The 27,367-nt window shown below is 42.1% G+C and overlaps 3 protein-coding genes across 5 annotated transcripts; all 3 read right to left on the bottom strand.

The window, feature by feature from the left end:
• Positions 1-924: 924 nt before the first annotated feature.
• LOC110486420 (cold shock domain-containing protein C2) lies at positions 925-4,703 on the bottom strand. The gene is made up of 4 exons (XM_021558015.2): positions 4,568-4,703; positions 2,868-3,206; positions 2,528-2,650; positions 925-2,298 (listed from the first exon to the last, which is right to left on the bottom strand). The coding sequence occupies exons 2-4, from the start codon at positions 3,047-3,049 to the stop codon at positions 2,124-2,126; spliced, it is 480 nt and encodes a 159-aa protein (XP_021413690.1). The 5' UTR covers positions 3,050-3,206; positions 4,568-4,703; the 3' UTR covers positions 925-2,123.
• On the bottom strand, positions 3,472-13,705 carry LOC110486419 (DNA-directed RNA polymerase III subunit RPC8). 2 transcript variants are annotated; one of them, XM_021558014.2, is made up of 7 exons: positions 13,482-13,703; positions 13,086-13,200; positions 12,797-12,893; positions 9,117-9,203; positions 8,659-8,722; positions 8,223-8,436; positions 5,181-5,992 (listed from the first exon to the last, which is right to left on the bottom strand). In XM_021558014.2, exons 2-7 carry the CDS (start codon positions 13,194-13,196, stop codon positions 5,942-5,944), a joined length of 624 nt encoding a protein of 207 aa, XP_021413689.1. In that variant the 5' UTR covers positions 13,197-13,200; positions 13,482-13,703; the 3' UTR covers positions 5,181-5,941. The 2 variants fall into 2 exon arrangements, with proteins under 2 accessions (XP_036798360.1, XP_021413689.1); XM_036942465.1 differs by lacking the exon at positions 9,117-9,203 and having other exon boundaries at positions 3,472-5,992; positions 13,482-13,705.
• A 2,105-nt stretch (positions 13,706-15,810) lies between these two features.
• On the bottom strand, positions 15,811-26,964 carry LOC110486418 (aconitate hydratase, mitochondrial). Of its 2 annotated transcripts, none has more exons than XM_021558013.2 (16): positions 26,854-26,964; positions 25,249-25,391; positions 24,717-24,975; positions 24,126-24,218; positions 23,703-23,861; positions 21,804-21,954; positions 21,536-21,640; positions 21,293-21,384; positions 21,072-21,177; positions 20,705-20,862; positions 20,419-20,604; positions 20,037-20,315; positions 19,601-19,792; positions 19,344-19,476; positions 18,845-18,966; positions 15,811-18,725 (listed from the first exon to the last, which is right to left on the bottom strand). In XM_021558013.2, the coding sequence occupies exons 1-16, from the start codon at positions 26,887-26,889 to the stop codon at positions 18,594-18,596; spliced, it is 2,346 nt and encodes a 781-aa protein (XP_021413688.2). In that variant the 5' UTR covers positions 26,890-26,964; the 3' UTR covers positions 15,811-18,593. The 2 variants fall into 2 exon arrangements, with proteins under 2 accessions (XP_021413688.2, XP_036798344.1); XM_036942449.1 differs by having other exon boundaries at positions 18,553-18,747.
• Positions 26,965-27,367: the final 403 nt, after the last annotated feature.

Raw genomic sequence — 27,367 nt, 5'->3', positions numbered from 1 at the left:
TGTATTAACTCAGGGGGGTGAATACTTATCTAATCAAGGTATATTTTTTTCTTCCACTTTGACAGAGTATTTGGTGTAGATTGTTGACAAAAAAATGACAAATCAATTTTAATTCCACTTTGTAACACAATAAAATGTGAAGAAATCCAAGGGGGGTGTAAACTTTCTACACAAAAGGGTTATTCGGCTGTCCCCATAGGAGAACCCGTTTCGGTTCCAGGTAGAACCCTTTTTTATTCCAGAACTCTTTTGGGTTCCATGTAAAACCCTTTGTGGATAGAGTTCAATCTGGAACCAAAAAGGTTTCTTCAAAGGGTTCTCCTATGGGGACAGCCGAAAAACCCTAATTAGAATCTAGATAGCATCTTTTTTTCTAAGAGTGTTTAGACACTGTAGGGAGAAAGAAGTCTTACCTCATCTATGCAATTACATATAAATTATTCCTGCTACTTCAGTCTGCACCACTATAAGAAATGGATCTCACAGATGGCTTATACAGCCTTTACATTACCTACCCAGTATATTCACAGGTACACATCCTTTAGTTGTATATTATCAAATCAAATTTTATTAAAAAGTTAATGACATCTGCGACAAATACAATAATCTGGATGTCTTGACCCTTCTGCCAAAGGCCATTAAACCTTCCTGAATGACAAAGATCCAGTGGACTCACTTGTACAGTTTGATCGACATACACTAATTGTGAAATCATCATGGGATTGTTGAGTACTGTATTCATTTGAACTATGTTCATTGTAATAAATTATTTTATATTATTGTGCCAAGTGTGACTTGTTGTTTTTTTGTACAACAGATGGAAAGTATAAGTACGGCATAGGCATGTCATATATAATGTCACATACTATGTATACACCCTTATCTCCAAAGATAACTACTAAAGAAAGATAACAGCCACCATAATTGTGAATCATAAAATGTTTTTAGTGCTCTTTCAAGGCTCACATAGAAATGAGGGTAAACTATAGCCACAGTGGCTTGTCTAACAGAAAATGCTCTGAACTGTGACCAATGAAAAACCTAGCATTTTAACTAAAACTAAAATATGAAATAAAACAACCCAAAACAGTAAGAATGAAGTACAGAAAAATACATAGAAATAGGTTAAATATGGAGAAATGCTAAACATAACGGGTAGACATGAAACAAATACGAATAACGGCTCAGTAACAATTAAATGATCATTTCAGAACTTAGACAAATACATTCAAATGTATTTCAATTCCATTGACAGTGTGTTACAGTGTCTCTCAGACAATAGAAAAGTTTCAAATAGTTTCAAAGACCATGCAGTAATTTTCTCATACCATCATGGTGAGTTACAATTTGCAAGCAGGACTACCAATTGCCACATGATAAAGCCTAATAGGAGTTGTAGTCGGTTCGGCAGTATTTCAGAATACAAGTTCAAGTTTTTAAGTGCATTCGTTTGACTACAATACCCAAAACTTAAATCCAGTAACCTCAAAACTAACGGATACAAAAAAATCTAAACAAAATGATTAAATAAATATATATAAATAAAAGGCAAAAAATACAAAGATGGTTGTGTACCTCGAGAACATATTAATAGTGGCTTTTCCATTCACAGTCAAATATAAATCATTCTTCCAAGCTTTTTATTTTGTCTTACGCCCATCTCTCCCTCCCTTCTCGATTGCTCTCTCAATCAGACGTTTCCGATTCTGTACCTCTAAACCTTCGTCAGTTATTTTCTCTCCAACCTCATTTTCATATCACACCAATAGTAATGCTTCTCTTCAAAATGGTGTCGGATTTCTCATTCTATTTCCTCCACCACTCCGCTCAGTCCCTTCACCCATTTCCAGTACATTCAGGTTGAACATATTCTCCTCCCTTGCTTTTATGACTTATCAATCCAGTCTGTACTAACCACATCCTAGTTCACGGATGGCCAACTTGTGTCCTGAGGAGCCAGTCAGTGTATCTAGGGTTTTGTTCCAGCCCAGCTCTAGCACACCTGATTTAGACAGACTCACCAGCACCAGTTGGCCGTCCCTGCCTGCCCTAGCCAGACCCCTCAACTTCCCACCCTAGCCCTCCCTGTAGCCAAGTGTAGATAAACAGGCCAGTGCTGAAGCCTAGCTCTCGTCTAGCTGGCTGATGATCTGGCCAGACCAGGTCTCATGCTTCGTCCCTGGGTTCAGATGAACTATCTTCACCTCCACGGCCTGGATCTTCAGGTTTTTTGGTGGGATCCGGGAGACTTTGTATGTGACCTCATCTCCTTCTACTGGGACATACTCGCCCTCGATACTGAAATAGATTGAATTAATGATTTAGATGTTCATTTACTGCACAATATGAATATGCAGTCAGTTCCTGCTCTGAACCTTGACACATTTTATCTGACACTGAACACTGATGTTACATTGCTGCTCTGAGATAGAAAGCTGTGAACAGAATATTAAAAAACAGGGCATTCTGCTCATTTTAGCAATTTGCCAAGCTAAAGAAGGCTGCTGTAGTGATGAAGGCCACTCACTCAGAGATGTGAACAAAGATGTCATCACCGCCATTGGTGGGGCGGATGAAGCCATGACCTTGTGACCTGCAGAAGCTCTTGCACACGCCCTTAAACGCTGGCCCTGAGGTGGCCCGCACCGTGCTGATGAGAGACAGAGGAGAGAGCATCATGTCCACTCAACAAAACATTACATCAACACACCATATCCCTTCTGCTACTGCTTGTGGAAATAAATGATTCTCTAAGAAGTTAAGGAATGTATATATAAACGTCATATAAGTGAACGATAATAAACATGCACTATCAAACCAATTCTAAGACAGAAACGCATTCATGAGCAGCATATCTAGTTGCTTACGCTGAATAGGTGCGGTTGCGTTTGGTGGGCAGTGGGCTGGGCAGTGACCGGGGCTGGGGTGGCGCTCCCCTTTCCCACACACGGCTGCCCTCCCTCAAGAAGGGGAAGGAGAGGGAAAGGGGTGCAGACAGGGGGGAGCGCAGAGGGGCCTCTGAGGGGGACGTCAGGCTGGGGTCTGTCATGGCTGAGGCACGGACCAGGTCGCTCTTCTTACCACTCTTCTGGTTCTTCACCACCTGGCCTGATGCTGACACTCCAGTTATATGTTTGTCTGCTCACTGTCTCTGCTTTAATATATCTTGCTATTGAGTACACAGGTCAGTTTGTTTCAGCAAGTTTCTTAATGAAGAAAGAAAGAGAAGAAAACAAACAAAAGTAAAAAGCGAAAGTTGAACCAGAAGGAACAACTGAAACAAAGACAGATTTCATGAAGTTTATCCCTACTGCAGAGAACATTATGCATCATTCATAACAGCTTCATATTAAGATGGATGTTTGGATTTACATTACTGGACACTTATGAAGCAATTTAGTCGGACTACCCTGGTTAAGAGTATTAGCCTAGTGGCAATGTTTTACCAAAAATGACACTGGCAGCCTTTCAATTCATTACAGACCATTTTTACTTTCAAATGCCATACATTTCAACTGCCAACCATTCCTAAGTCTGCTCACAAACAATAACAGGCTCAACTTAGATATATGACTGTTGTTTACATTGTGTATCAAGCCCTTCAAGCTCAAGAGGAGCACAGCTTTAGGAATAGCTGCAACAAAAGCAGTTAAATAAAGATTCAATTAAAAAAATTAAAATAACGCAGCCATTGTGTGCCAAGATATGGTGGTGCATATTGATGGCATGTGCACGCAATAAGATAGGACAAAGCACACACTCCAAGGCCAAGATGGCTTTGCATGGTTTAAGATTGTTACATTCTTTCGCTCTGCCTGCATCATCAAGGTTACAGTAAAACAGACAGCTCTGACAGCTCGAATGTTGAGAACGCCGTCGACAGAGCTGCTGGCAAAAGGCTAGCCGTGTGTTTCTGACGTCAGCATGCAATACGGGAAAGCATTGGATAATGACTACAAACCAAAACATTAGGGCTGCTACATTGTAATACCAAAATTGTCAAATTAGAAAAGTAGATGATCCTTTCACGCGAATGCAAATTGACTGTTTAAAGAACGATATAAATCCGTTTTTATAAAGTAACAATTTAAAAAGAGAGCAACAGTGAAGTCTATCTCTGGATACTTTCTCTGGGCTACATCCGAATTAAATATCTGAAATAGTCAATTGACTCGGCTCAACGTGACTAAATATCACAAGAAAAATCCCTCTACTTGAGACATTCATAACATTGTATGATTCGTCATGTTGCGGAGGCGTGCATTTCGGGCTAAGTGAATGACCAGTTCGCATTGCCAAATTATTCTGTAATAAACACGCATATCATCCGACTTTTTCTAATTTCCAGGACATTCGAAAAGTCGGCGCGCGCAAACAGAGACTGTAGGGATGAGAGGATGAGTAGCCTCGTCAAAGGTATTCTATACCCAACAGTTGTCATTATCATACATTTCCTTTAGTCTATACTTTGGTCAAAAAGGCTGTCACACGTTAATGAATAGGCGATACAGATTTTCTACAATCCAAACAATAGCTGGCATACCCGTACTTGAATATTTGTACTTACTGCATTGCTAGAGTCCGTTTGTCGGTAGAGGACGGGTGTGTGCCTTGTCAGTTACTATTATATAACATTAATTAAATAAATAACAGTAAATACGCGTAGTCGCGCGGAATACACTGATCTGCGGTGTGTTGTTGAGGCTGCGCAGCTGCCACTGGCTGAGATTACACCGTAGTCGGGAGAATGGGCGCGATGTTTGTGATGTGTGTTTGCCTACAAATTTGTTGGCATAACAAGACTGCTATGCTCATACGCGTCAAATCAGTTATTACATTAAACAAGTATGTGTTCGTATTGTAAACCATACTGATGTATTCCTTCATGTAATGGTGTAAGTAAAAATAACCAAAATAAAGATCAGAATATGATACATTCATTTGGCCTAGAAGAATATGGCTTCTATGCTTTATCAAAAACTGCCTCAGAGGACCAACTTCACACCCACTAAAATACACAAATTACAGTGAGGTGTAGTGCTTGTGGGTTCATGACAACCCCTCCCAAGGACAGTTATTTTATGATATTTTTGGGATACATGTCCTGTACACAATTATAAACTGGGTGGTTCGAGCCCTGAATGCTGATTGGCTGACAGAAGTGGTATATCAGCCATATACCACAGATATGACAAAACGTTTATTTTTACTGCTCTAATTATGTTGGTAACCAGTTTATAATAGCAATAAAAAAAAGTCGGGGCTTTGTGGCATGGCCAATAGTCCGCGATGCGTCATGCCTGAGATCAGCCCTTAGCCGTGGTATATTGGCCATATACCATCATCTCCTTGGGCATTATTGCTTAAATAACCCAACTCAAAATCATGCAAACAAAAATGATCACTGATGAAACACTATACTGGTCAAAAAGACAACACACAATTGTATATTTAGGCACACTCACTCCATTATTTGTTCAACTGAACACTCAGACTTACATGGTGACACTAAATAGGCCAATTGGGGCCCTTTAGTCAGTCTTTCTTACGGTCATGTGCACCGAGTGTAAATGCTGGTGCGTTAACAGTTATGGTGGTAGTATTTACAATATACAGGGGGAAGTGGATCTACAGCTTTGCAAGTGAGACAGTTCTCCATGTCCCTGGCCTGTGTGCTCTATTAGAAATCCTTGCTACTGGTCCCTTGTCCTTGGGTCTGCCATTTCTATTATGGGAATCCTGGCTCCTCTACTTGAGCCTGCAGTTCTGTGTCTATTAACCTTGTGGACACTTCACAGGAGGCATGTTTCTCCAGTGTTAAAGTCACAACCTGGGAGGAGTGACCGAGAAGAGTCCAAAAAGAAGGTGTATGTCCAGCAGCTGGGATGAATACTTGACATCTGTCTCCCTGTTTTCTCTACTGTAATGGCCTCTCCTTTGGCTAGCTGTTCCACCAGGACAGGAGGCCCAAGCCTGGCTCGCTAATGGTACCCTGATACACAAGAAAGGCAGGGAGGGAAGGGGTGGAATTAATTATTACTGACTTATAGTATTGAAAAATACAGTGCCGTGCGAAAGTATTCGGCCCCCTTGAACTTTGCGACCTTTTGCCACATTTCAAGCTTCAAACATAAAGATATAAAACTGTATTTTTTTGTGAAGAATCAACAACAAGTGGGACACAATCATGAAGTGGAACGACATTTATTGGATATTTCAAACTTTTTTAACAAATCAAAAACTGAAAAATTGGGCGTGCAAAATTATTCAGCCCCCTTAAGTTAATACTTTGAAGCGCCACCTTTTGCTGCGATTACAGCTGTTAAGTCCCTTGGGGTATGTCTCTATCAGTTTTGCACATCGAGAGACTGCATTTTTTCCCATTCCTCCTTGCAAAACAGCTCGAGCTCAGTGAGGTTGGATGGAGAGCATTTGTGAACCGCAGTTTTCAGTTCTTTCCACAGATTCTCGATTGGATTCAGGTCTGGACTTTGACTTGGCCATTCTAACACCTGGATATGTTTATTTTTGAACCATTCCATTGTAGATTTTGCTTTATGTTTTGGATCATTGTCTTGTTGGAAGACAAATCTCCGTCCCAGTCTCAGGTCTTTTGCAGACTCCATCAGGTTTTCTTCCAGAATGGTCCTGTATTTGGCTCCATCCATCTTCCCATCAATTTTAACCATCTTCCCTGTCCCTGCTGAAGAAAAGCAGGCCCAAACCATGATGCTGCCACCACCATGTTTGACAGTGGGGATGGTGTGATGAGCTGTGTTGCTTTTACGCCAAACATAACGTTTTGCATTGTTGCCAAAAAGTTCAATTTTGGTTTCATCTGACCAGAGCACCTTCTTCCACATGTTTGGTGTGTCTCATAGGTGGCTTGTGGCAAACTTTAAACAACACTTTTTTATGGATATCTTTAAGAAATGGCTTTCTTCTTGCCACTCTTCCATAAAGGCCAGATTTGTGCAATATACGACTGATTGTTGTCCTATGGACAGAGTCTCCCACCTCAGCTGTAGATCTCTGCAGTTCATCCAGAGTGATCATGGGCCTCTTGGCTGCATCTCTGATCAGTCTTCTCCTTGTATGAGCTGAAAGTTTAGAGGGACGGCCAGGTCTTGGTAGATTTGCAGTGGTCTGATACTCCTTCCATTTCAATATTATCGCTTGCACAGTGCTCCTTGGGATGTTTAAAGCTTGGGAAATCTTTTTGTATCCAAATCCGGCTTTAAACTTCTTCACAACAGTATCTCGGACCTGCCTGGTGTGTTCCTTGTTCTTCATGATGCTCTCTGCGCTTTTAACGGACCTCTGAGACTATCACAGTGCAGGTGCATTTATACGGAGACTTGATTACACACAGGTGGATTGTATTTATCATCATTAGTCATTTAGGTCAACATTGGATCATTCAGAGATCCTCACTGAACTTCTGGAGAGTTTGCTGCACTGAAAGTAAAGGGGCTGAATAATTTTGCACGCCCAATTTTTCAGTTTTTGATTTGTTAAAAAAGTTTGAAATATCCAATAAATGTCGTTCCACTTCATGATTGTGTCCCACTTGTTGTTGATTCTTCACAAAAAAATAGTTTTATATCTTTATTTTTGAAGCCTGAAATGTGGCAAAAGGTCGCAAAGTTCAAGGGGGCTGAATACTTTCGCAAGGCACTGTACCTTAAAATAGTCATTTGTAATAAGGATGTATGAAGTAAAACCAAAACTACACCTATGTGAAGGACGTCACTATGCTGCTAACAGTTTTGCCTTCTCAAACAACTGGTCCTTAGCTTTGCAAGCACAAGTGACCGCCCTGCTTGACAAAGTACTAACCAGTTGCACTACCCAAAAGGTACCAATTCGGCAGTAACATCACCATAGAATTAGATAGACAGCTCCAGTGCCCCAAAGCTTGTTTTAGCATGGGCAGCGCTATTGAGGACTTTCAAAATGTTTAAGTAGTCAACTGGGAGGGACTTCCTATGGGTTAAGGAAAGATCACATAATTCCATCCAGGTCATCAGGAGAATTCAGCCAATGAATTATACTCCTGATCAAACATTCCATACTTGCTCACTGGACATTTTGAGTGAGCTTACCGGTACCATTTAACTCAGTCACATATACTGATACTGAAATGATTAAATTCACAACAATAGTAATTCAATCTTTTGTAGTGTGAAATAAGTCTGTTCTATTAGTGAGCGCCTTCTTACTAGCAGTGTGTAAGGGGCCTCTTTCTTTTGGCCACCCTCTGCTCCTGGAGCTGCAGAGGTGTCGGTTGCTGCGGCAGAAGGGCCAGTGGGCGACGTGTCCTGGAAGACTTCATCTGTGACCCGGAAGCGGATGTCCTCACCTTGGTCCATGTAGAGGTCATGGGCCCCTTCGTCCGTCTCATACTCCCACACCCACACCTGCTCTGCTTCATCGCTGAGGCAGCAGTCAAGGAGCGCTTGCTAGATTGCTTTATTTTCAGTAGCTTTTACAGGTACACTAAAATGTCTATCAGATAATTAAACTCCTCATGTTGATAGCTAACATTTACATGATTGTATTCCAGAGCCATCTACTGCAACTCAGCTTTAAGCAAACAAATTGTCAAATGCACACATTGGTAAGAAATACACAAACACACATCACTGGGCAGGATACAATTTTGCAGGCTGCTGTAGGGACTCTGGGGGAATGACGATGTCATCAAAGAATCCTAGGCTGACTATGAAACAAAATATGTCAGTGTGAACAAATCTATACAGACAGACTGCCACATCAATGTTATACTTCATACTGAGACATTCTCCCTGTTGATCCACTTTATACATTGAGAGAGAGACAGTGTCGGTAGGAAAACCACTGCAGTGTGTACAGACTCCTCTGGGGCTGTGACGGCAGAGTATAAAAAGCATCTGACCCAAATTAGTGTATCAGCAAATCACAGCATGTTCAAGTGTTCTTATTTTCACACAATGAGGCCTATTAGTCCAGAATAGACATAGGTATATTCGTTATGGACAATGCTGTTGCACTGAGTCATATAGGCTTTTAGGACTTAACATTCAGGTGGGTCGGGGAGAAAACTGGAAGGTGGGGGAAAGATGAGTTTCTCTCACCATGTACTCCTTCTTGACTGCAGTATTTGATCTTTCCAACAAGAATCTCATCCAAAAATGGGTGGAACACAACATACCTGAAGTGGACTAACAAACAGAGTAGGGAAAAGATAAGGTCACATCAAAATGGACAGTCACTCCTAAGAGGAAATCCCTGCCCAGAAACAACTCCTAGGCAGTGACCTCCAGGCACTTGTGTAGATCTGATAGTAATACGTGCAATACGGTGAAAGTTCCACCTAACCTATCAGAAGGTAAGGTGGAGCTACTTCTGGGTCTCTGCATTTCAAAAAAGATACGTGTCAATTAAGCTATTCATTTGATGTGTCATATAAAATTCTATTATAGAATGTTATGTGAACTAAATGTGCAAGCCAAGCACCACCACTACAGTCAGTAGCACGGTCAAAGCTGGGGGGGAAAAAGTCTGCAAACAATCACACACATCGACCACAATGTGTTTACAATACTGTGTTGGTAGTAAGCCATTATTTGTTCAACTGAACTGGAAAACATCAGTGTGAGCATTTGAAATAAGATCAGGATCAAAAATGTTAGCTAGGTAGTCCAACATTCTCCCAGACTGCAACCATTCCAGAGGCAGGGGGAAAAGGATGGTGATCCTGCTGCTTCTGACACCTAGCTAGTAACCGAAAGGTTGCTAGATCGAGTCCCCGAGCTGACACGGTAAAAATCTGTCGTTCTGCCCCTGAACAAGGCAGTTAACACACTGTTCCTAGGCCGTCAATGTAAATAAGAATTTGTTCTTAACTGACTTGCCTAGTTAAATAAAAGGTGAAATATATATTTTTATAGTCACTGGTCCAATGAACGTGTTTATTTTCAAACGCTCCGCATGGAATTATTACTTTGTCTTAACCTGTATTTTTCTACCTTAGATAACACAAAGTAATAATTCCATGCAGAGCGTTCGAAAATAAACAATTTAATTGGACCAGTGCCGTTTTTATTTTATTTGTATTATTTTGCGGCATTTTGACCACGATTATTGCATGAATATTGATTTACAGGTAACAAGTGAATACATTTGTGGGCTCAATCCTAAAACAATGTATTCACTTGTTACCTGCAAATCAATATTCATATGAAACATGGAGGCCTATCAGCGACATTAAGCAGGTTTCCATCCAACCATTTCATACAAATGAATTACACATGAAAAATATACTCACAGCAGGCCTGATGGAAACAGCACATTTGAGGGCAAAATGTCAACAACACAAAATACACTAGACAAGGGTGGACAAATTTCTTGCCTGTGAAAGATTATGCAATAATCATGGTCGAAATGCCGCAACTATTGATATAATAACCATCATGTCGAGGTTAACTTGGAGTCACGCAATGATATGTTACGTTGCAGCCTACTACCACCATGCCATGGAAAAGCATGAAGAGTTTATAGGAAGATTAAATAAGCGATGATGTTGGTCAAAACTGTGATTTTCCTGTGTTTTATATATACAGTTGAAAGCAGAAGTTTACATACACTTAGGTTGGAGAATTAAAACTAATTTTTCAACCACTCAACAAATTTCATGTTAACAAACTGTAGTTTTGGCAAGTCGGTTAGGATATCTACATTGTGCATGACACAATTAATATTTCCAACAATTGTTTACAGACAGATTATTTAACTTATAATTCACTGTATCACAATTCCATTGGGTCAGAAGTTCACATACACTAAGTTGACTGTGCCTTTAAACAGGTTGGAAAATTAGAGAAAATGATGTCATGGCTTTAGAAGCTTCTGATAGGCTAATTGACATCATTTGAGTCAATTGGAGGTGTACCTGTGGATGTATTTCAAGGCCTACCTTCAAACTCAGTGCCTCTTTGCTTGACATTATGGGAAAATCTAAAGAAATCAGCCAAGACCTCAGAATTTATTTTGTAGACATCCACAAGTCTGGTTGATCCTTGGGAGCAATTTCCAAGCGCTTGAAGATGACACGTTCATCTGTACAAACAATAGTACGCAAGCATAAACACCATGGGACCACATAGCTGTCATACTGCTCACGAAGGAGACGCATTCTGTCTCCTAGAGATGAACGTACTTTGGTGCAAAAAGTGCAAATCAATCCCAGAACAACAGCAAAGGACCTTGTGAAGATGCTGGAGGAAACAGGCACATAAGTATCTATATCCACAGTAAAACGAGTCCTATATCGACATAACCTGAAAGCCCGCTCAGCAAGGAAGAAGCCACTGCTCCAAAACCGCCATAAAAAAGCCAGACTACGGGTGGTAACTACACATGGGGACAAAGATCGTACTTTTTGGAGAAATGTCCTCTGGTCTGATGAAAAAAAAAATAGAACTGTTTGACCATAATGACCATCGTTATGTTTGGAGGAAAAAGGGGGAGGCTTGCACCCCCGGCAGCATCACGTTGTGGGGATGCTTTGCTGCAGGAGGGACTAGTGCGCTTCACAAAATAAATGGCATCATGAGGAAGGAAAATGATATGGATATATTGAAGCAACATCTCAAGACATCAGTCAGGAAGTGAAAGCTTGGTCACAAATGGGTCTTCCAAATGGACAATGACCCCAAGCATACTTCCAAAGTTGTGGCAAAATGGCTAAAGGACAACAAAGTCAAGGTATTAGAGTGGCCATCACAAAGCCCTGACCTCAATCCTATAGAAAATGTGTGGGCAGAACAGAAAAAGCATGTGCGAGCAAGGAGGCCTACAAACCTGACTCAGTCACACCAGCTCTGTCAGGAGGAATGGGCCAAAATTCACCCAACTTATTGTGGGAAGCTTGTGGAAGGCTACCCGAAACGTTTGACCCAAGTTAAACAATTTAAAGGCAATGCTACCAAATACTAATTGAGTGTATGTAAACTTCTGACCCACTGGGAATGTGATGAAAGAAATACAAGCTGAAATAAATAATTCCCTCTACTATTCCCTCTACTATTATTCTGACATTCTTAAAATAAACTGGTGATCCTAACTGACCTAAGACATGGACTTTTTACTCAAATGTCAGGAATTGTGAAAAACTGAGTTTAAATGTACTTGGCTAAGGTGTATGTAAACTTCCAACTTTATCTGTATTTACAGTTGGAATAACACTATGAAATTGAAAATAATGATAATGCCCTTTTATTGTAAGCGAGGTTTGAAAAGAGCGCCTGAAATTTCAGTCTGTTTTGGTGGGATGGAGTTTTGGCGGGATGGAGTTTTGGCCTGCCTGGTGAAATGATTTAATATTAAGATACAAAATGGGTGTATTGGGCTTTTAAGTACACTGTAAGCTTGCAAATGTCCAATAAATATCAAGGATTGCTAGTGACATGATCGGCGTTTGGCTTTATCAAATAAAAATTCTCACGCTTATCCACATCTCATCATTTAACCTACTCTGTCAACTTTATAAGTAATAGCACGTTTATAAGTAATAGCACATTTGCTATTTATTGTAACAGTTTGTGACAAAACCATCGGTTTTAAAATGCAATGGAAACATTGAACTTCCATTTTTTTTTATTCGGCACAATGAAATGTAAGGACAAAAGGGCGTTTTATCTGCAACAAGTCAGTTTTATGGAAACGCACCTGTGGTGGGAAAATGTGCATCATATTTTTATGCTGATTTTTAAATAGTCGCGTGAAAATCTGTCGCAAATTGTAATTACCTTACCTTTGGTGTGGGAAGCTCCATCACCTGGGAATATGTAGGAATCCTCCAGTTTTGTGATGTCATACAAACAGATACAGAGGCCAACCTGGTAAACCACCTGTAGAGATGCAGGTAAAGATCAGCCAAACATAAATAAAGCAGATAAGTTAACAAGACTACAATGTCACAATTGTGTTAGGCTAAACAAAGCAAACAATTAAAGATTAACTCAGCTGACAATATACAGAACCCCTGTCCACTGATGAATAGGGGAGGAGGTTACAGTACATTTGGTACTGCATCCTCTCACCTTATTGGCCAATTTCTTGTTGAGTTCTTCGGCTATGGCTTCATTGAACTGCCGCTGGAAATTCCATGGGGGGATTCTGACAGTGTCAACCATCTCCACTGCCACGAACATGATTCTGGTCCGAGGAAAAACAAGAAACAATATACAGTAGCTATGAAATCACAGAAAAATACCTTACAGACAGGGTGGTATGACAGTAAGTCTGCCATGCGTTAAAGTGCTATAGCACAGGTACATTTACCAGCTAGCTAGCTAGCTACCTTATCATATTCAATTCCATTGTTACAGTGTAATGAAACAATGTAGCTAGTAATGTATAACAATTTCATCAAGAAACATGTTCTTTCTAGCTAGCTAACACAGCATCACTGTCCTGAAACTGTTAACGTTACCTACCTTTCCTTTCAATCCTTTAAACTACTCAAAGTATTTAGATTCGGACAATGTATAAACTGCAAGGATCACCATATTATTAGTTTGAATAAATACTGGTATCATGGATAAATTGACACCAAAATCCACATATTCGTGTCGCTAGTTTCATAAAATATTTTTTCACACGTGTTATTGATTTCCTACATTATCGTAACCATTTACGGCAGGTCGCAATCTTAAAGGCACAGAACGCTTTTTTCCAGCAATTTTATTTTAGTATTTCGTTCGTCAAAGTTCTTTGCTTCCTCCTCTGGTCTCCTTTCCTTATCTGGTCTACTGATCTGAGAACTCATACATTTGTTCTCACCTGCCCAGTTCTTCAACATAGTGTAGAAAAGAATACACAGAAAGGAAGCCACTTAATACTGTTGAGAAACACAGTATTTGTCCTTGCACTCAGTCATTCTGTCTTGCAGTTTCCTCTGTATGATGTACCTGGGAAATACTTACATAAAAAAAAAACATTTTAACAGAATACAAACACATGAAGTGAGTTTCCATTGAGGATTTACCCTGGTTGTATACCCAAAAGACTCAAACTTGTCTGTTTCCATCTACGCAGACCGGCACCGGGTCTCAATGAGCCGCGGCTCTGGCGGACCCGGCCTGATTTGGTGCCAAGCCCTGTATACTTTTCAGCTGGCATTTACATAACACAGACCAACTGTGAACTTCAGCACCTTCTCACAAATCAACCGTCTTGAATGACGCAGGGGTTGTTGATTCTGCTCACCCCATCTTTAGTGTCACACTCCTGAAGGAAACACAATTACACTAGACCTTACATTTAACATAAAACACTGGCGACCCACTAGTGTGTGTGTGGGGGGGGGGGGGTAGAGATCTTAATGGGTTCGACTGAACCCAAAATTTTGCTCTAGGTACGATTGTTCTCGTGTCCATTCAGTCGGGTGCGGGTCACCCTTTAAAAAATGTGTTTGGGCCTCTCGAGTGGTGCAGCGGTCTAAGGCACTGCATCACATATCACAATTGGCCCAGCGTGGTCCGGGTTAGAGGAGGGTTTGGTCGGCCGGGATTTCCTTGTCCCATCGCACTCTAGCAACTCCTTGTGGGAGGGCCAGGTGCCTGCAAGCTGACTTCGGTCGCCAGCTGGACGGTGTTTCCTCTGACACATTGGTGCAGCTGGCTTCCAAGTTAAGCGTGCAGTGTGTCAAGAAGCAGTGAAGTTTGGCAAGGTCGTGTTTCAGAGGATGCATGGCTCCTCCTCCTCTCCTCGTGGCTCGACCGTCGCCTCTCCCGAGTCCGTAGGGGAGTTGCAGCGATGGGACAAGACTAACTACCAATTGGATTTCACAAAATTGGGGAGAAAAAGGGGTAATTGGCCTTGGGTCTGCGTCCAACTTTTAGGACCCATGGAGATCTCTAGTGTGGGGGTAAGTCTCAGTCGAAAAGCACCATAATTGCACATTTCCACTAGTGACTTACGTCAGTGTTTTACCAAAAAGGCTCAGACTTGTTTCCAATTCCACAGCCCTGCTCCAAAAACATAACACTAGAGCCTACATTAACATATTCACTGGCAAAACACTGATGCTGTAATGAAAAAAACAGACAGGTTAAGCCTAGTCATGGACTGAAAATAGCCATTGAAAGTACTTTAGTCCAGGACCAGGCTCAATCTCTGTCTGTGAAACCACCTCTATTATGACCAAGGGATACTATATTCACAGTGCTGAATTGTGTAGCATTTTAACTGCATTACTGTCACAGTAACTATAAAAGTGCTGAATTAAATCTAATTAGTAAATTTGCAAAAATAACATTTTATTAATCTTTATTATTAATTTACCAAAGGAAATATCCTAAAATATTTTTAATCTTGTACACTATGAAAACTGCAAGCATTCAAATCTAATACAAAACAAACTTTAAAATCAAAACAAATATGGAAATCAGTCAAGCGGAATTAACCACTTGAGATTACATTAAATAAAGCCCGTCAATGGGTTTCTACATTTAATTGTTTGCAGTGTCTGAACAAAAATTTGCATTCTTAAGTCAGTCAGTCATTGAGTGTTTCAAAATAGAAAAGAAATAGCTAGACCAATAAAACAAAGCAGTTCAGGTTTTGGATTCGCTGAGGACAACTTCAAATGAGCCAAGCATTTGCTTTGTCACGTTACAGTAGCATTTCAGAAACTCAGATTTAAACCAGGGATCCACATATTGTATATTACATCACAGTAAAATCAGCCTGCTTCTCAGGTGGCTGTTATCCTTATGAATTACAATGTACAAAGGAACGGTTCCAGTTAGAGACTACATTAAATACTTGCGAATTTAAGAATCTCTTTATTAAAAGCCACACAATTGACAAACTTAAATGCTGCTGGCATTACACTGGTCATCTTCGTACTCAAACATGGGGTTCATTGACATGAAGAAATTAAACAGAATGGCAAACCTTTGTAACAACACTTATGTTTGTTTTAGTATGTAAATGGAGCATTTTCATGAGGCATCTTTGGCAATGAACTTCAGTAGACAGATCAGAGAGAATTCATCAGCAACATGTTAGCAAAGTTAAGGTTGAGCAAATGACGAATTAGTATTGATTATGACGATGTATAACAAGTTGGTTAATGTGCTCTAAACCGCATACAACATGGGTTAAAGTTGCAACGATCTGGAGCCAATCCTGTTTCAAATCAGGGGTTCCTTCATCTGCATCAAATAACTTTAAAACAAAACCTAGGCATGTCTCACCTGACCAGTCTCTCCCTTTACATTGACAACATTCACCTGGGTGCAACACAAAGACGGACCACTGTACAGCACAGGTCCAAGAGCGACAAAACTTTGAGACGTACAGTACACCCTACTTTAATGCTTCAACAACAATTTACCTTTCATTTAAAACCTCCAACCACATGTTTATTGTTTGACTAGTTGTGATACCCTTAAATTGGGGAGGGGGGAATGGATTAACCATTTTAGGCTTCAGTTTAATAAAAGATAATTGATGAGTGATTAGTTTGTTACAGTGGGTTTATCAGAGAACGAAAAAGGCTCTGCATTCAACCAGGCAGCTACTGCCCACCCTCTCTCCATTTTACATAGTGCATATGTACATCTCTATATTACAGGATTTACACACAGGCCCAAACCAAGTTCCTTTAAATACAGTTGGGTTTGACAGAGTCATTGCCATTCCTCTGAATAGATTGTCAATGAAGACCATATGCTAGTGGACAAAAATAGGCATTGCATTTCTACTTACATTACACCCTACTGCAACTACAAAAAATGAGACATTTAGCTCTTCAGTTCATCACTGATAAGAGAAATAAACTGAAATTAAAATAAAGGTTGATTTGATAGCAACATTAATCATCTTAGCACCATGACCAAAGGATTTAATAGAAGTCGCCAGTCCAATCTCCAAAGTATTCCCATGAATACTTTGATTATAACTTACCTTAAAGTAAATTAGTACTTAGTGACGAGAAGACAACGAATAGGTGGTCATGGCCCCCTTCAAAGCCAACTTAAAACAGTCACTTTATAAGACTTAGCTGCAATAGCCTCAAAACACACAATGTAGATACAAAATGGCAAGAGTTTTTGCCAAATATAATAACCTGAATCAGATAATGGTATACATTTCTCAAATTACATTTGTCATTGTATTGTTATTTCAAATTAAAATCACACCCTTGCTTTAAGATGCTATGGAGTGCAGCATTTGCGATGCATAAATGAAAGCGTGGATGAGTGTCTACAATACTACTACATATAGCACTAGTGTACAGCCGTCTGGAAACTAGATTGTGCGTTCATTTTGTAAGAGGAGGTCCCTCAAGCTGTGCATGGAGCCCTGGAATTAGCAAGGACAGGAGGGGCAGCACCAAGCCAGACAGGGATATGGACAGGCAATGGTCTGATTAGCTAGCTAACATATATGGACACGCACATGGAAAGTAAAGGCAAGACTAGTACAACACAGCAGTATGTAGCATATTACTCCCACCTACAGAGACACATAGAAAAGGGTTGTTAGGATCTAATATAACTTCATGCAATAACTCTCAAGTAGAAACAAATAGAGCATGTGGAGAAAGCATCGGTAGAGAGTTAACGTGTGGAATGCAAATGAGTGATAAACGGTACACCAAATTCCATGGGTTAAAATTGATTTTGGGTCAAGAGAAACGCCAGAAAAGGAAAACCCTACAAGAAAAAAATATATGATTACACTACACTCTGTAGAAGGATGGACCTTGTCACTACAACCTGGTCCTGGGGCCACATAATCTAATGGTTCCATTGATGCCTTTAGTCTACTCTGTGAACAGTTACTTGGCCTGGGTAACCAGGTTAGGCTACTTGCTCTCTAATCAATGACTAAAACTGATCAATTCAGGGGCAGTCACAGCAAAAACCTGCAGCTCCTGAGGCCCACTAGAACTATGGTGGACTTAACTAAACAAATATTCACATTAATCTTTACCACCAGCAATAGTGAACTAACAAAGGTTACAAATCCTGGGAATGAGAGGGATACAGTCAGTGAATTAAAATGTGCAACTGGGTTAACCAGCTCTGTCAGTGTTGGGGGAAACAAGTGGAGGTCCAGGTACACAGCTTAACACAACAACTATGACAGGGAAAGGAATGTGAGCAGGATTCAAGCTACAGACCAGATATGGAGAGCTAGCAGTGTGTTTGTGAGGTAAGAATGAATTGAATACTGCCGCACTACAGTCAATGGCAAGAAGCGTGACAAATGTGATTACACAGAGTACTGCCAACAGGAGCAGTGCTGCCTAGAACGGGAACACTTAAATGCTATGCTGAAACAAAGAAGGGTTCTTGTGTGTGTTATGTCAGAGCTTGTGTGTGCGTATACAGCTCTACCTGTCTGTGGGGAGAGCTTTGACAGTAATCCTATATGTGTGCGCGAGCATTTCATCTGTACAGCGGCATTGGGTGTGTGTTTACGCTAGGCAGGCTGCTACCGCCCATTTCCCACCTCTGTGCAGCCCCTCCCCCTCAGTATCTCCAGGTCCGTCTCTCTCTCTGTGCTCCTCTGCCCCTCCTGGGTCCCTTCAGTTACTGAAGCTCCTTCATCCTGTTGAGGGCGCTGCCGGCGTGGAACCACTCGACCTGGTTCTCGTTGAAGGTGTGGTTCAGGTTGATGATGTCTTGGCTGCCGTCACCGTGCTTCACCACTCCCTTCAGGGGCTTGAGGAGAAAGACAGCATGCCTGTAAGGCATCCGTGTAAAATAGACATACTACCAAGTCCCATCCCCATTATATGGAGGGCGGTCATTTGGGTGGCTGAATGGTCAATGACTCTCACCTTGCCGGGGGCAAAGGTTGCGAGGCCTGTGATGGAGATCTTGTCATCGGGGCGGATTTTGTCATAGTCAGTGGGGTCGGCAAAGGTCAAGGGCAGCATGCCCTGCTTCTTCAAGTTGGTCTCTGAGAAGAGGACAGAATGGCAATGAGGAGAAAAGAAAGAAAACAAGACAGAAAAAAAGAAAGTTGGGAACAAGAGGGAGCTTGGGGAATTGGCTCGTATCGAGCTCCATTGTGTAAACTGAGAGGCCTTCTACCACAGCGGGGCAGATCCATTACATGGCAAGTCAAGGTCATAGAGAACAATGTGCACATTCAAAGTGTGTGGGTGATCTTGTTTCTAACCACGTTTCCCCTTTTGTGCAATGGGTATCATGATAGCTACATGAGCTCCGTCTCAGCACAGATAGTCTCAGATTGAGCAGGTTCCCACCAAAAGCTTTTCCTCTCATGCTACCCACCCACATGTCCCGCCACACTCCTATAGTCTCTAAGCGTACCGTGGATCCTAGCGAAGCTCTTGACGAGGATGACCCTGCCTCCCAGGTGTCTGGGCTCCAGGGCTGCGTGCTCTCTGCTCGAGCCCTCCCCGTAGTTGTCATCCCCCACAACCACCCACGACAGACCGTTAGCCTGGAGGGAGAAGAGAGAGAATATTTCTAAAAATCAGATTCTAATTTAAATATTGTCATTCTGGGACAGCCCAACAGTACACAGCCTCTATAGGTCCTCTCCTGACAGTTACGGTCTGTCACACCTTGTAGTGGCGAGCCACGTCAGGCACGCCCCCGTACTCTCCCGTCAGCCGGTTCTTGATCTTGTTGACCGCGTCGTTCTCGATGTTGATTGCTCCGATGAGCATGTTGTTGGAGATGTTGTCGAGGTGACCGCGAAACTTGAGCCAGGGGCCGGCGGCGCTAATGTGGTCTGTGGTGCACTTGCCTTTCACCTGCGAAACAGGAAGGAAGAAAAGAGACCGTAGGGTAAATGGCCATCCAAATGTGGCACCACATGCCTGAACAAACATCTGACAACTCTGTGGTTTCTAACTCTTTAATAGTTATAATGCCACCGTTGAAGGCCTCTCAATTCCAACCATGGTCCTTGGTGGAGGTTAGAACTCAGCCAAACAGTGAGAAGAGGCCTTCCTCATCATATAGCCGTCTTGACATACACCTCTCCCCTTCCCTCACCTTGATCAGCACTTGCAGGTCCTCAAGGTCCTTGCCATTCCACTTGTCAAAGGGCTCCAGCAGCTGCAGGCGGGTGCTGGTGGGGCTGACGTCCACCATAACAGAGCCGCTCTCGGCAGGGGGGTGTTGGTAGGTGTCCTGGCCGGGGTCAAAGTCACGGGCAGGTAGCTCATCGCCATTGGGTGGCTCCAACTTGAATTTCTCACCATTGGCAGCGGTGAGGTAGTCCGTCTCAGGATCGAACTTCAGGGTACCCGCGATGGCCAAGGCTGTGACAATCTGTATAGAAAGAGAGAGGGTTATTAGGGCAGTTACAGGGGGACATAGTGTGGACGTCATAATATAAGAAGTGTGTGTGTGTGTGTGTTGTAATTATTGGTACCTCAGGGGATGTGACGAACGCATGAGTGGCAGGGTTAGCATCATTCCTGGAAGTGAAGTTCCTGTTGTAGGAGGTGACGATAGTGTTCTTCTCCCCCATCTTCACATCCTTCCTGTCCCACTGGCCAATGCAGGGTCCACAAGCGTTAGCAAGGACCACTCCACCCACATCCCTCAGGATCTTAGACTGAAGGAGAAAAAAACAAACAAGAATGTACCTACAAATCAAGTAAAAGGGCAACTAGTTTGGCAATGGACTTTTTTCCCCCCAAAAGGTTTGAACTCACAAAGCCATCCCTCTCGATGGTAGCACGGATCTGCTCAGAGCCGGGGGTGACAGTGAACGCAGCCTTGCACTTCAGGCCTTTGTCTAGGGCCTGTTTGGCCAGGGAAGCAGCGCGGCCCATGTCCTCATAGCTGGAGTTGGTGCAGCTGCCAATCAGACCTATTGGGACCCCCAGAAATCAGGTTAATAACAAAGACATGAGAAACGCAGATGATTTTAACAGTCATGTAAATATGCCTGCAAATATGATAATGAAATGTTACTGTACTTTCCTATTATAGCGCTTTCCTTGAATATTAACAGCGAGCAAAATGTAGACTTTAAGGGAGTGTTAAAGATACTGTGTGACTGCTGGTGCTGATACTGACCCACTTTGACCTCCAGGGGCCAGCCGTTCTTTTCAGCCACAGCACCAATCTCAGACACTGGGTGGGCCAGGTCAGGAGTGAAGGGCCCGTTGATATGAGGCTTCAGCTGCCAGGGACAGAAGACAGACAAACAGTTAGCATTGACAATGCATGTAATTTCTTGAGAAGATATTCTATAAATACAAGTAATGGATGTCAGCCTAAAAACAGAGTGGACTCACCTCACTCAGGTTGATCTCAATGACATGGTCGTACTTGCAGCCTTTGTCAGGGACCAAGTCATCCTTATGCTCGTCAGCCAGGGCAGCGATGTCTGAAAGTAGATGGAAAAAGTCCAAAAGAGAAAACAAAAATGCTAAGGGACTACGCTGTATGTGTATCAGTGGCCGCGAGACTAAAATTGAACGCATTGTGAAATAATGGGCTTTAAAAATATTCCGGAATGTCTTATTGTGAGTACTAACCTGCACGTCCAGTCTTATTCAGGTAAGTCTTCATGCGGTGATTGTAGGGGAAAACAGAGGTGGTAGCCCCAATTTCAGCTCCCATGTTGCAGATAGTTGCCATACCTTCAACCAGGAGTGGGGAAAGTCACATCAAGTTTATGCAAACTAGCACCAAATCAAGACCAAACCACTGGACGAACTCAACTGAAACAAGCAGTGCTAAAACAAACAGCGTAGAGTAGTTTACTCACTAGTTCAGGTAAACCTTACTATCTTTAGGCCTCACCGGTGCAGGAAATGGAGTCGACGCCTGGGCCATGGTACTCCACGATGGCGCCAGTGCCCCCCTTTACTGTCAGGATCCCAGCCACCTTCAGGATAACATCCTTGGGAGAAGTCCAGCCCGATAGACTACCTGTCAGCTTCACTCCAATCACCTGATGGGTAGGAGGGAGTTATTACTACATTTGTGAAAGGTCATACATACAGTGATGGAAAAAAGTATTTGATCCCCTGCTGATGTTGTACGTTTGCACACTGACAAAGAAATTATCAGTCTAGAATTTTAATGGTAGGTTTATTTGAACATTGAGACAGGATAACAAAAGAAATCCAGAAAAACGCATGTCAAAAATGTTATAAATTGATTTACATTTTAATGAGGGAAATAAGTATTTGACCCCTCTGCAAAACATGACTTAGTACTTGGTGGAAAAACCCTTGTTGGCAATCACAGAGGTCAGACGTTTCTTGTAGTTGGCCACCAGGTTTGCACACATCTCAGGAGGGATTTTGTCCCACTCCTCTTCGCAGATCTTCTCTAAGTCATTAAGGTTGAGGCTGGCATTTGGCAACTCAAACCTTCAGCTCCCTCCACAGATTTTCTATGGGATTAAGGTCTGGAGACTGGCTAGGCCACTCCAGGACCTTAATGTGCTTCTTCTTGAGCCACTCCTTTGTTGCCTTGGCCATGTGTTTTGGGTCATTGTCATGCTGGAATACCCATCCACAACCCATTTTCAATGTCCTGGCTGAGGGAAGGAGGTTCTCACCCACGATTTGACGGTACATGGCCCCGTCCATCGTCCCTTTGATGCGGTGAAGTTGTCCTGTCCCCTTAGCAGAAAAACACCCCCAAAGCATAATGTTTCCACCTCCATGTTTGATGGCAGGGATGGTGTTCTTGGGGTCATAAGCAGCATTCCTCCTCCTCCAAACACAGCGAGTTGAGTTGATGCCAAAGAGCTCCATTTTAGTCTCATCTGACCACAACACTTTCACCCAGTTGTCCTCTGAATCATTCAGATGTTCCTTGGCAAACTTCAGGCGGGCATGTATATGTGCTTTCTTGAGCAGGGGGACCTTGCGGGCGCTGCAGGATTTCAGTCCTTCACGGCGTAGTGTGTTACCAATTGTTTTCTTGGTGACTATGGTCCCAGCTGCCTTGAGATCATTGACATGGTCCTCCCGTGTAGTTCTGGGCTGATTCCTCACTGTTCTCATGATCCTTGCAACTCCACGAGGTGAGATCTTGCATGGAGCCCCAGGCCGAGGGACATTGACAGTTATTTTGTGTTTCTTCCATTTGCAAATAATCGCACCAACTGTTGTCACCTTCTCACCAAGCTGCTTGGCGATGGATTTGTAGCCCATTCCAGCCTTGTGTAGGTCTACAATCTTGTCCCTGACATCCCTGGAGCGCTCTTTGGTCTTGGCCATGGTGGAGAGTTTGGAATCTGATTGATTGCTTCTGTGGACAGGTGTCTTTTACACAGGTAACAAACTGAGATTAGGAGCACTCCCTTTAAGAGTGTGCTCCTAATCTCAGCTCGTTACCTGTATAAAAGACACCTGGAAGCCAGAAATCTTTCTGATTGAGAGGGGAGTGCTCCTAATCAAATACTTATTTCCCTCATTAAAATGCAAATCAATTTATAACATTTTTGACATGCTTTTTTTCTAGATTTTTTGTTGTTATTCTGTCTCTCACTGTTCAAATAAACCTACCATTAAAATTATAGACTGATCATTTCTTTGTCAGTGGGCAAATGTACAAAACCAGCAGGGGATCAAATACTTTTTTCCCCTCACTGTACATACGTACGTACACACATGTAGGAAGGAGATAGAGACATGAGTGGGTGAAGGGAATGTAGTGAGGTGGTTCACTGTCATAGCAGCTCACATTGGGACACTTGAGCTCCCATGGGATACCAGCCATGACGTCCACAGCGTCAGCACCACCCACTCCGATGCAGATGGAGCCCAGGCCGCCCCCATTAGGTGTGTGGGAGTCTGTACCAATCAGCAAGACTCCTGGGTAGGCATAGTTCTCTAGAATTATCTGTCAAGGGTAAGTGAAATCTGTTAGCCAATGCACAACAATCCTTTGACTTATTGATCTCAATAATGTCAAGATCTGATTATATAATTGGGTTGATCTCATGAGTGAACAATGCATTCTGCTACTTGTTTCACAGCAGTATTCCTGAGCTCTAATCTAGTTGTTAGACTAATTTCAGAAGTAGATATTGTTCAAATACAAATTAGTCTCATGGCAGCTCAATCTGACCAGTTATCCTTTATTATACCAGTATAGTTCCAGTACCTGGTGAATGATTCCAGAGCCTGGTTTCCAGAAGCCAACTCCATATTTGGCTCCAGCTGTCGCCAGGAAGTTGTAAACCTCCTGATTCACTTCCTGGATTAAAAAGGACCAGGGAGAAGAGGTTGGGGTGTCAGTTGAGGAAATATATTTTCAGCTAGTAGTCCCCTTTATAAAACCTTCACAGCACATATTTGGCTACAGATCTTAATTCCCCTTTAATCCCTGTTCCTCAATTTGACCTCTGTGCAATTGGATGGAGTAAGTGTCACCCATGCCAAATATTCCTCAGGGCTTTGCTTTGTCTAAAAATATAATGTGATGCCGGTGTTTAGCAGTTAACCAACATTCCCTCTCATTTGGGTCATCTTGGCCCCAACGCAATACTTATGGTAGGCTGTCATTGTAAATAAGAATTTGTTCTTAACTGACTTGCCTAGTTAAATAAATAAAAGTTGGTTACCCCTAGGAACTTGTGATACCATGGAAAAGATGATCCTCTGTAGAACACCCTAAATCTCAGCCAACAGAAATCAGCTGGACAGCCCAAAAACATCTAGACAGGCCCTCGAGTTTCCTCTGTTCCCTACTGACCTTGGCCCTCTTTAGATCCTCGACGCCTCCGATCTGCGCCTCAATCAGGTGGTCACAGTGGATGGTTGAGGGCACGGCCACCTTGGGCAGGCCGCTGCTGATGAACTGTAGCATGGCCATCTGGGCCGTGGCGTCTTGCATGGCCACGCGGTCCGGACGCAGACGCAGGTAAGTGCGGCCCCTGGCAATGTCCTGCCCCACAGGGTCATCCAGGTGACCGTACACAATCTTCTCCGACAAGGTGAGGGGGCGATTGAGCCTGAGGTGAGAGGAGGGCGGGGATTGGAGGACAGTGTGGTTAGAATTCAACTTCTAAAATACATTTAAAAAAGGTTAACTCAGTAGGTGGAATGCTTTGTAATCTAAAGTTAGATCAGTGTGGCCAGTGTTGCTGAACATGAGAAGTCTACACACTAACATGCCAAAGGATTTAGTGAGCAGTTGTAATGGGCATGTCATTGTAGTAGTAGTGGTTATTAACAGAGGAACACTGAGGAGCGCTGGGTGTGAGGTTGGAAAGAAAGCTACTGACCTCTTGCGCACAATGTCGATGTTCTCATGCAGTTTCTCATAGCTGATGCTGGTGCCAGGCTCAAAGCGACTCATGGCAACCTTGGGCTTGGCGTTGAAGGCTGCAGAAACATGGAGACGCCTTGCCCCTTCTCCAAGGACAAGCTAAAGGAAAGGGGGGGGTACATTTTTAGTGATGATACATCAAACTTGTAAACATGTTCATCAACATGGAAGAGGATACAGGGGTTTTAAAGTTCCTAATCATTGCCAACATAGGACCTAGTCTCCTCAAACTCAACTCTGGACCTCAAAGCCAGTTCCACTGTGTTCTCATTACTGTACCAGGTGGGTGCAATTAATTATCAGGTAGGTCAGAAAACCAACAGGTTCCAGACCTTGTAGGGTAAGAGTTGAATACCCCCAACCAAGTCTATAGCCTAATGACCAGAAAGTTTAAACAGAGACATAGGATTCCTACTTTAAGAGAACAAGATAAAGTTTCACTTGTCTCAGTGTTAGGCTCTGTTATTATGGGGGTCATTTCAAGTAAGCATGTTGGCATTATCAACAGAGCCCAAGACAGACAACATTATGGGTTTTCTTGCTGGTTGAAGAATCCAAAAGCCCAATAAAAAAATACCATAAAATGACTCATCTACAATCTGCGTGATCTCCATGTGACTTTCATGTTCCATCACCTCAGACACAATGGAGACTGACAGCAAGATTAACCAAGTAAAGACTAGATCATTTCATTACACTAAGTAAATCGGTCAGCCAGCTACTTGTCACGCATTTTCCCAAAATACACAGCACCTAATGTTTAGAATGAGTAGCCTAAGTGTTGGGTAAATTAGTGTTTAGCCCTAAAGGAGACTCCTAATCCCTACACATTAGCACAGCCAATTTTGTGACAGCTCAAGTAGCCTAACCTAGCTATGATTTTCAACATTGCATCAACACAGCCAATCGTCCTCAATAAGATGTTAATCAGCCTGTCTAACATGAGTTATCTAGAGTGAAAAGACGTAAGCAAATGGAATATCACAACCAACTGAGAAAAATCAATAATGTTAATTTGCCGAATCAAATATAAATCTAACTCATATTAGCAGGCCCTTGGTCAAATATTTTCACAGACGTAGCAGAACAGCACTGGACAGTGTCCATTCAGATAATTGCATTAGGTTTTTATAAAATCATATCATGTTCAGTTAAATTTCTATATTTGGTGCCTCATTGTCCAACACCGTGATTTGACTAAATATGTTATCAGGCGTAGAAAACAGACAAGTGCGCACTTAACTTCAGTAACCTTGAATCACCTTGCACACAACTGGACATTTGGTGCAATTTGAAACTACCAATGTATTTTATTTCGACACCATATTGTATTGTAAACCAGCATTACAGATAAAGCATTATTGTACACTTCCCAGACTAACTTGTAACAGTCTAGACCGTGACCAAACGACATAGCAGCTGAGATAGATTGTTTACAATATTGATGATTTTTTTTTTTTATCGTTGTGGACAGCAATATCTCGTAATTCATTTTTAACTGAACATTTGTACTTGATGTATAGTGTTGAATATATTTACTAAAATAAAACGTTCGACTTACCCGAAGCCGAGTGACAGTCATACAATAGGACGCCATTTTGTTCACTGACAAAGATGTGTTGCTGTCAGGTGACGTCAGGCAGGAACCCTAATTTAAACGCGTCCATTATTTTTGTCCTGACAGGTGTTAAAACTGCGTACAAGTGTATATCTCTGTGAATCCTTACGACATACGCTAATAACGCAATGTCAAAATATAATATTTCCATACAATTGTCAAAGTGGTTCCAATAATGTAAGATACACATAATGATTGAGTTTTTTTTTTGTTTAGTACTTATCTGTAAGGTTGTTGTCATCAGCTCCCTATAATGAACTCATGCGCTCTCTATAATAAACTATGCACATAGTAAGCATACAGTTGATGCACTTTTACAGTTTAAAAGGGGCTATTTTATTTTACCTTTATTTCACTAGGCAAGTCAATTAAGAATACATTCTTATTTATAATGACGGCCTAGGAACAGTGCGTTAACTGCCTTGTTCAGGGGTAGAATGACAGATTTTTAGCTTGT

The sequence above is a fragment of the Oncorhynchus mykiss genome, chromosome 13 (assembly GCF_013265735.2).
Source record: "Oncorhynchus mykiss isolate Arlee chromosome 13, USDA_OmykA_1.1, whole genome shotgun sequence".
Lineage (NCBI taxonomy): Eukaryota > Metazoa > Chordata > Actinopteri > Salmoniformes > Salmonidae > Oncorhynchus > Oncorhynchus mykiss.
Note: the sequence above shows the minus strand (reverse complement) of the source record. Positions and strands in the feature narration are given on the sequence as shown.

Coding starts and splice junctions, on each gene's coding strand:
- LOC110486420 (XM_021558015.2), bottom strand. CDS start 3,049: ATGACAGACCCCAGCCTGACGTCCCCCTCAGAGGCCCCTCTGCGCTCC. Junction 2,651..2,867: donor CGCAACCGCACCTATTCAGC/GTAAGCAACTAG, acceptor GTCTCTCATCAG/CACGGTGCGGGCCACCTCAG. Junction 2,299..2,527: donor ATCTTTGTTCACATCTCTGA/GTGAGTGGCCTT, acceptor AATCTATTTCAG/TATCGAGGGCGAGTATGTCC.
- LOC110486419 (XM_021558014.2), bottom strand. CDS start 13,196: ATGTTCGTGGCAGTGGAGATGGTTGACACTGTCAGAATCCCCCCATGG. Junction 8,723..9,116: donor CAGTCAAGAAGGAGTACATG/GTGAGAGAAACT, acceptor TTTGTTTCATAG/TCAGCCTAGGATTCTTTGAT. Junction 5,993..8,222: donor AGGCCCCTTACACACTGCTA/GTAAGAAGGCGC, acceptor CTTGTGTATCAG/GGTACCATTAGCGAGCCAGG.
- LOC110486418 (XM_021558013.2), bottom strand. CDS start 26,889: ATGGCGTCCTATTGTATGACTGTCACTCGGCTTCGG. Junction 24,219..24,716: donor AGGATCTAAAGAGGGCCAAG/GTCAGTAGGGAA, acceptor TTTTTAATCCAG/GAAGTGAATCAGGAGGTTTA. Junction 20,863..21,071: donor GCCCCTGGAGGTCAAAGTGG/GTCAGTATCAGC, acceptor GGGTCCCAATAG/GTCTGATTGGCAGCTGCACC.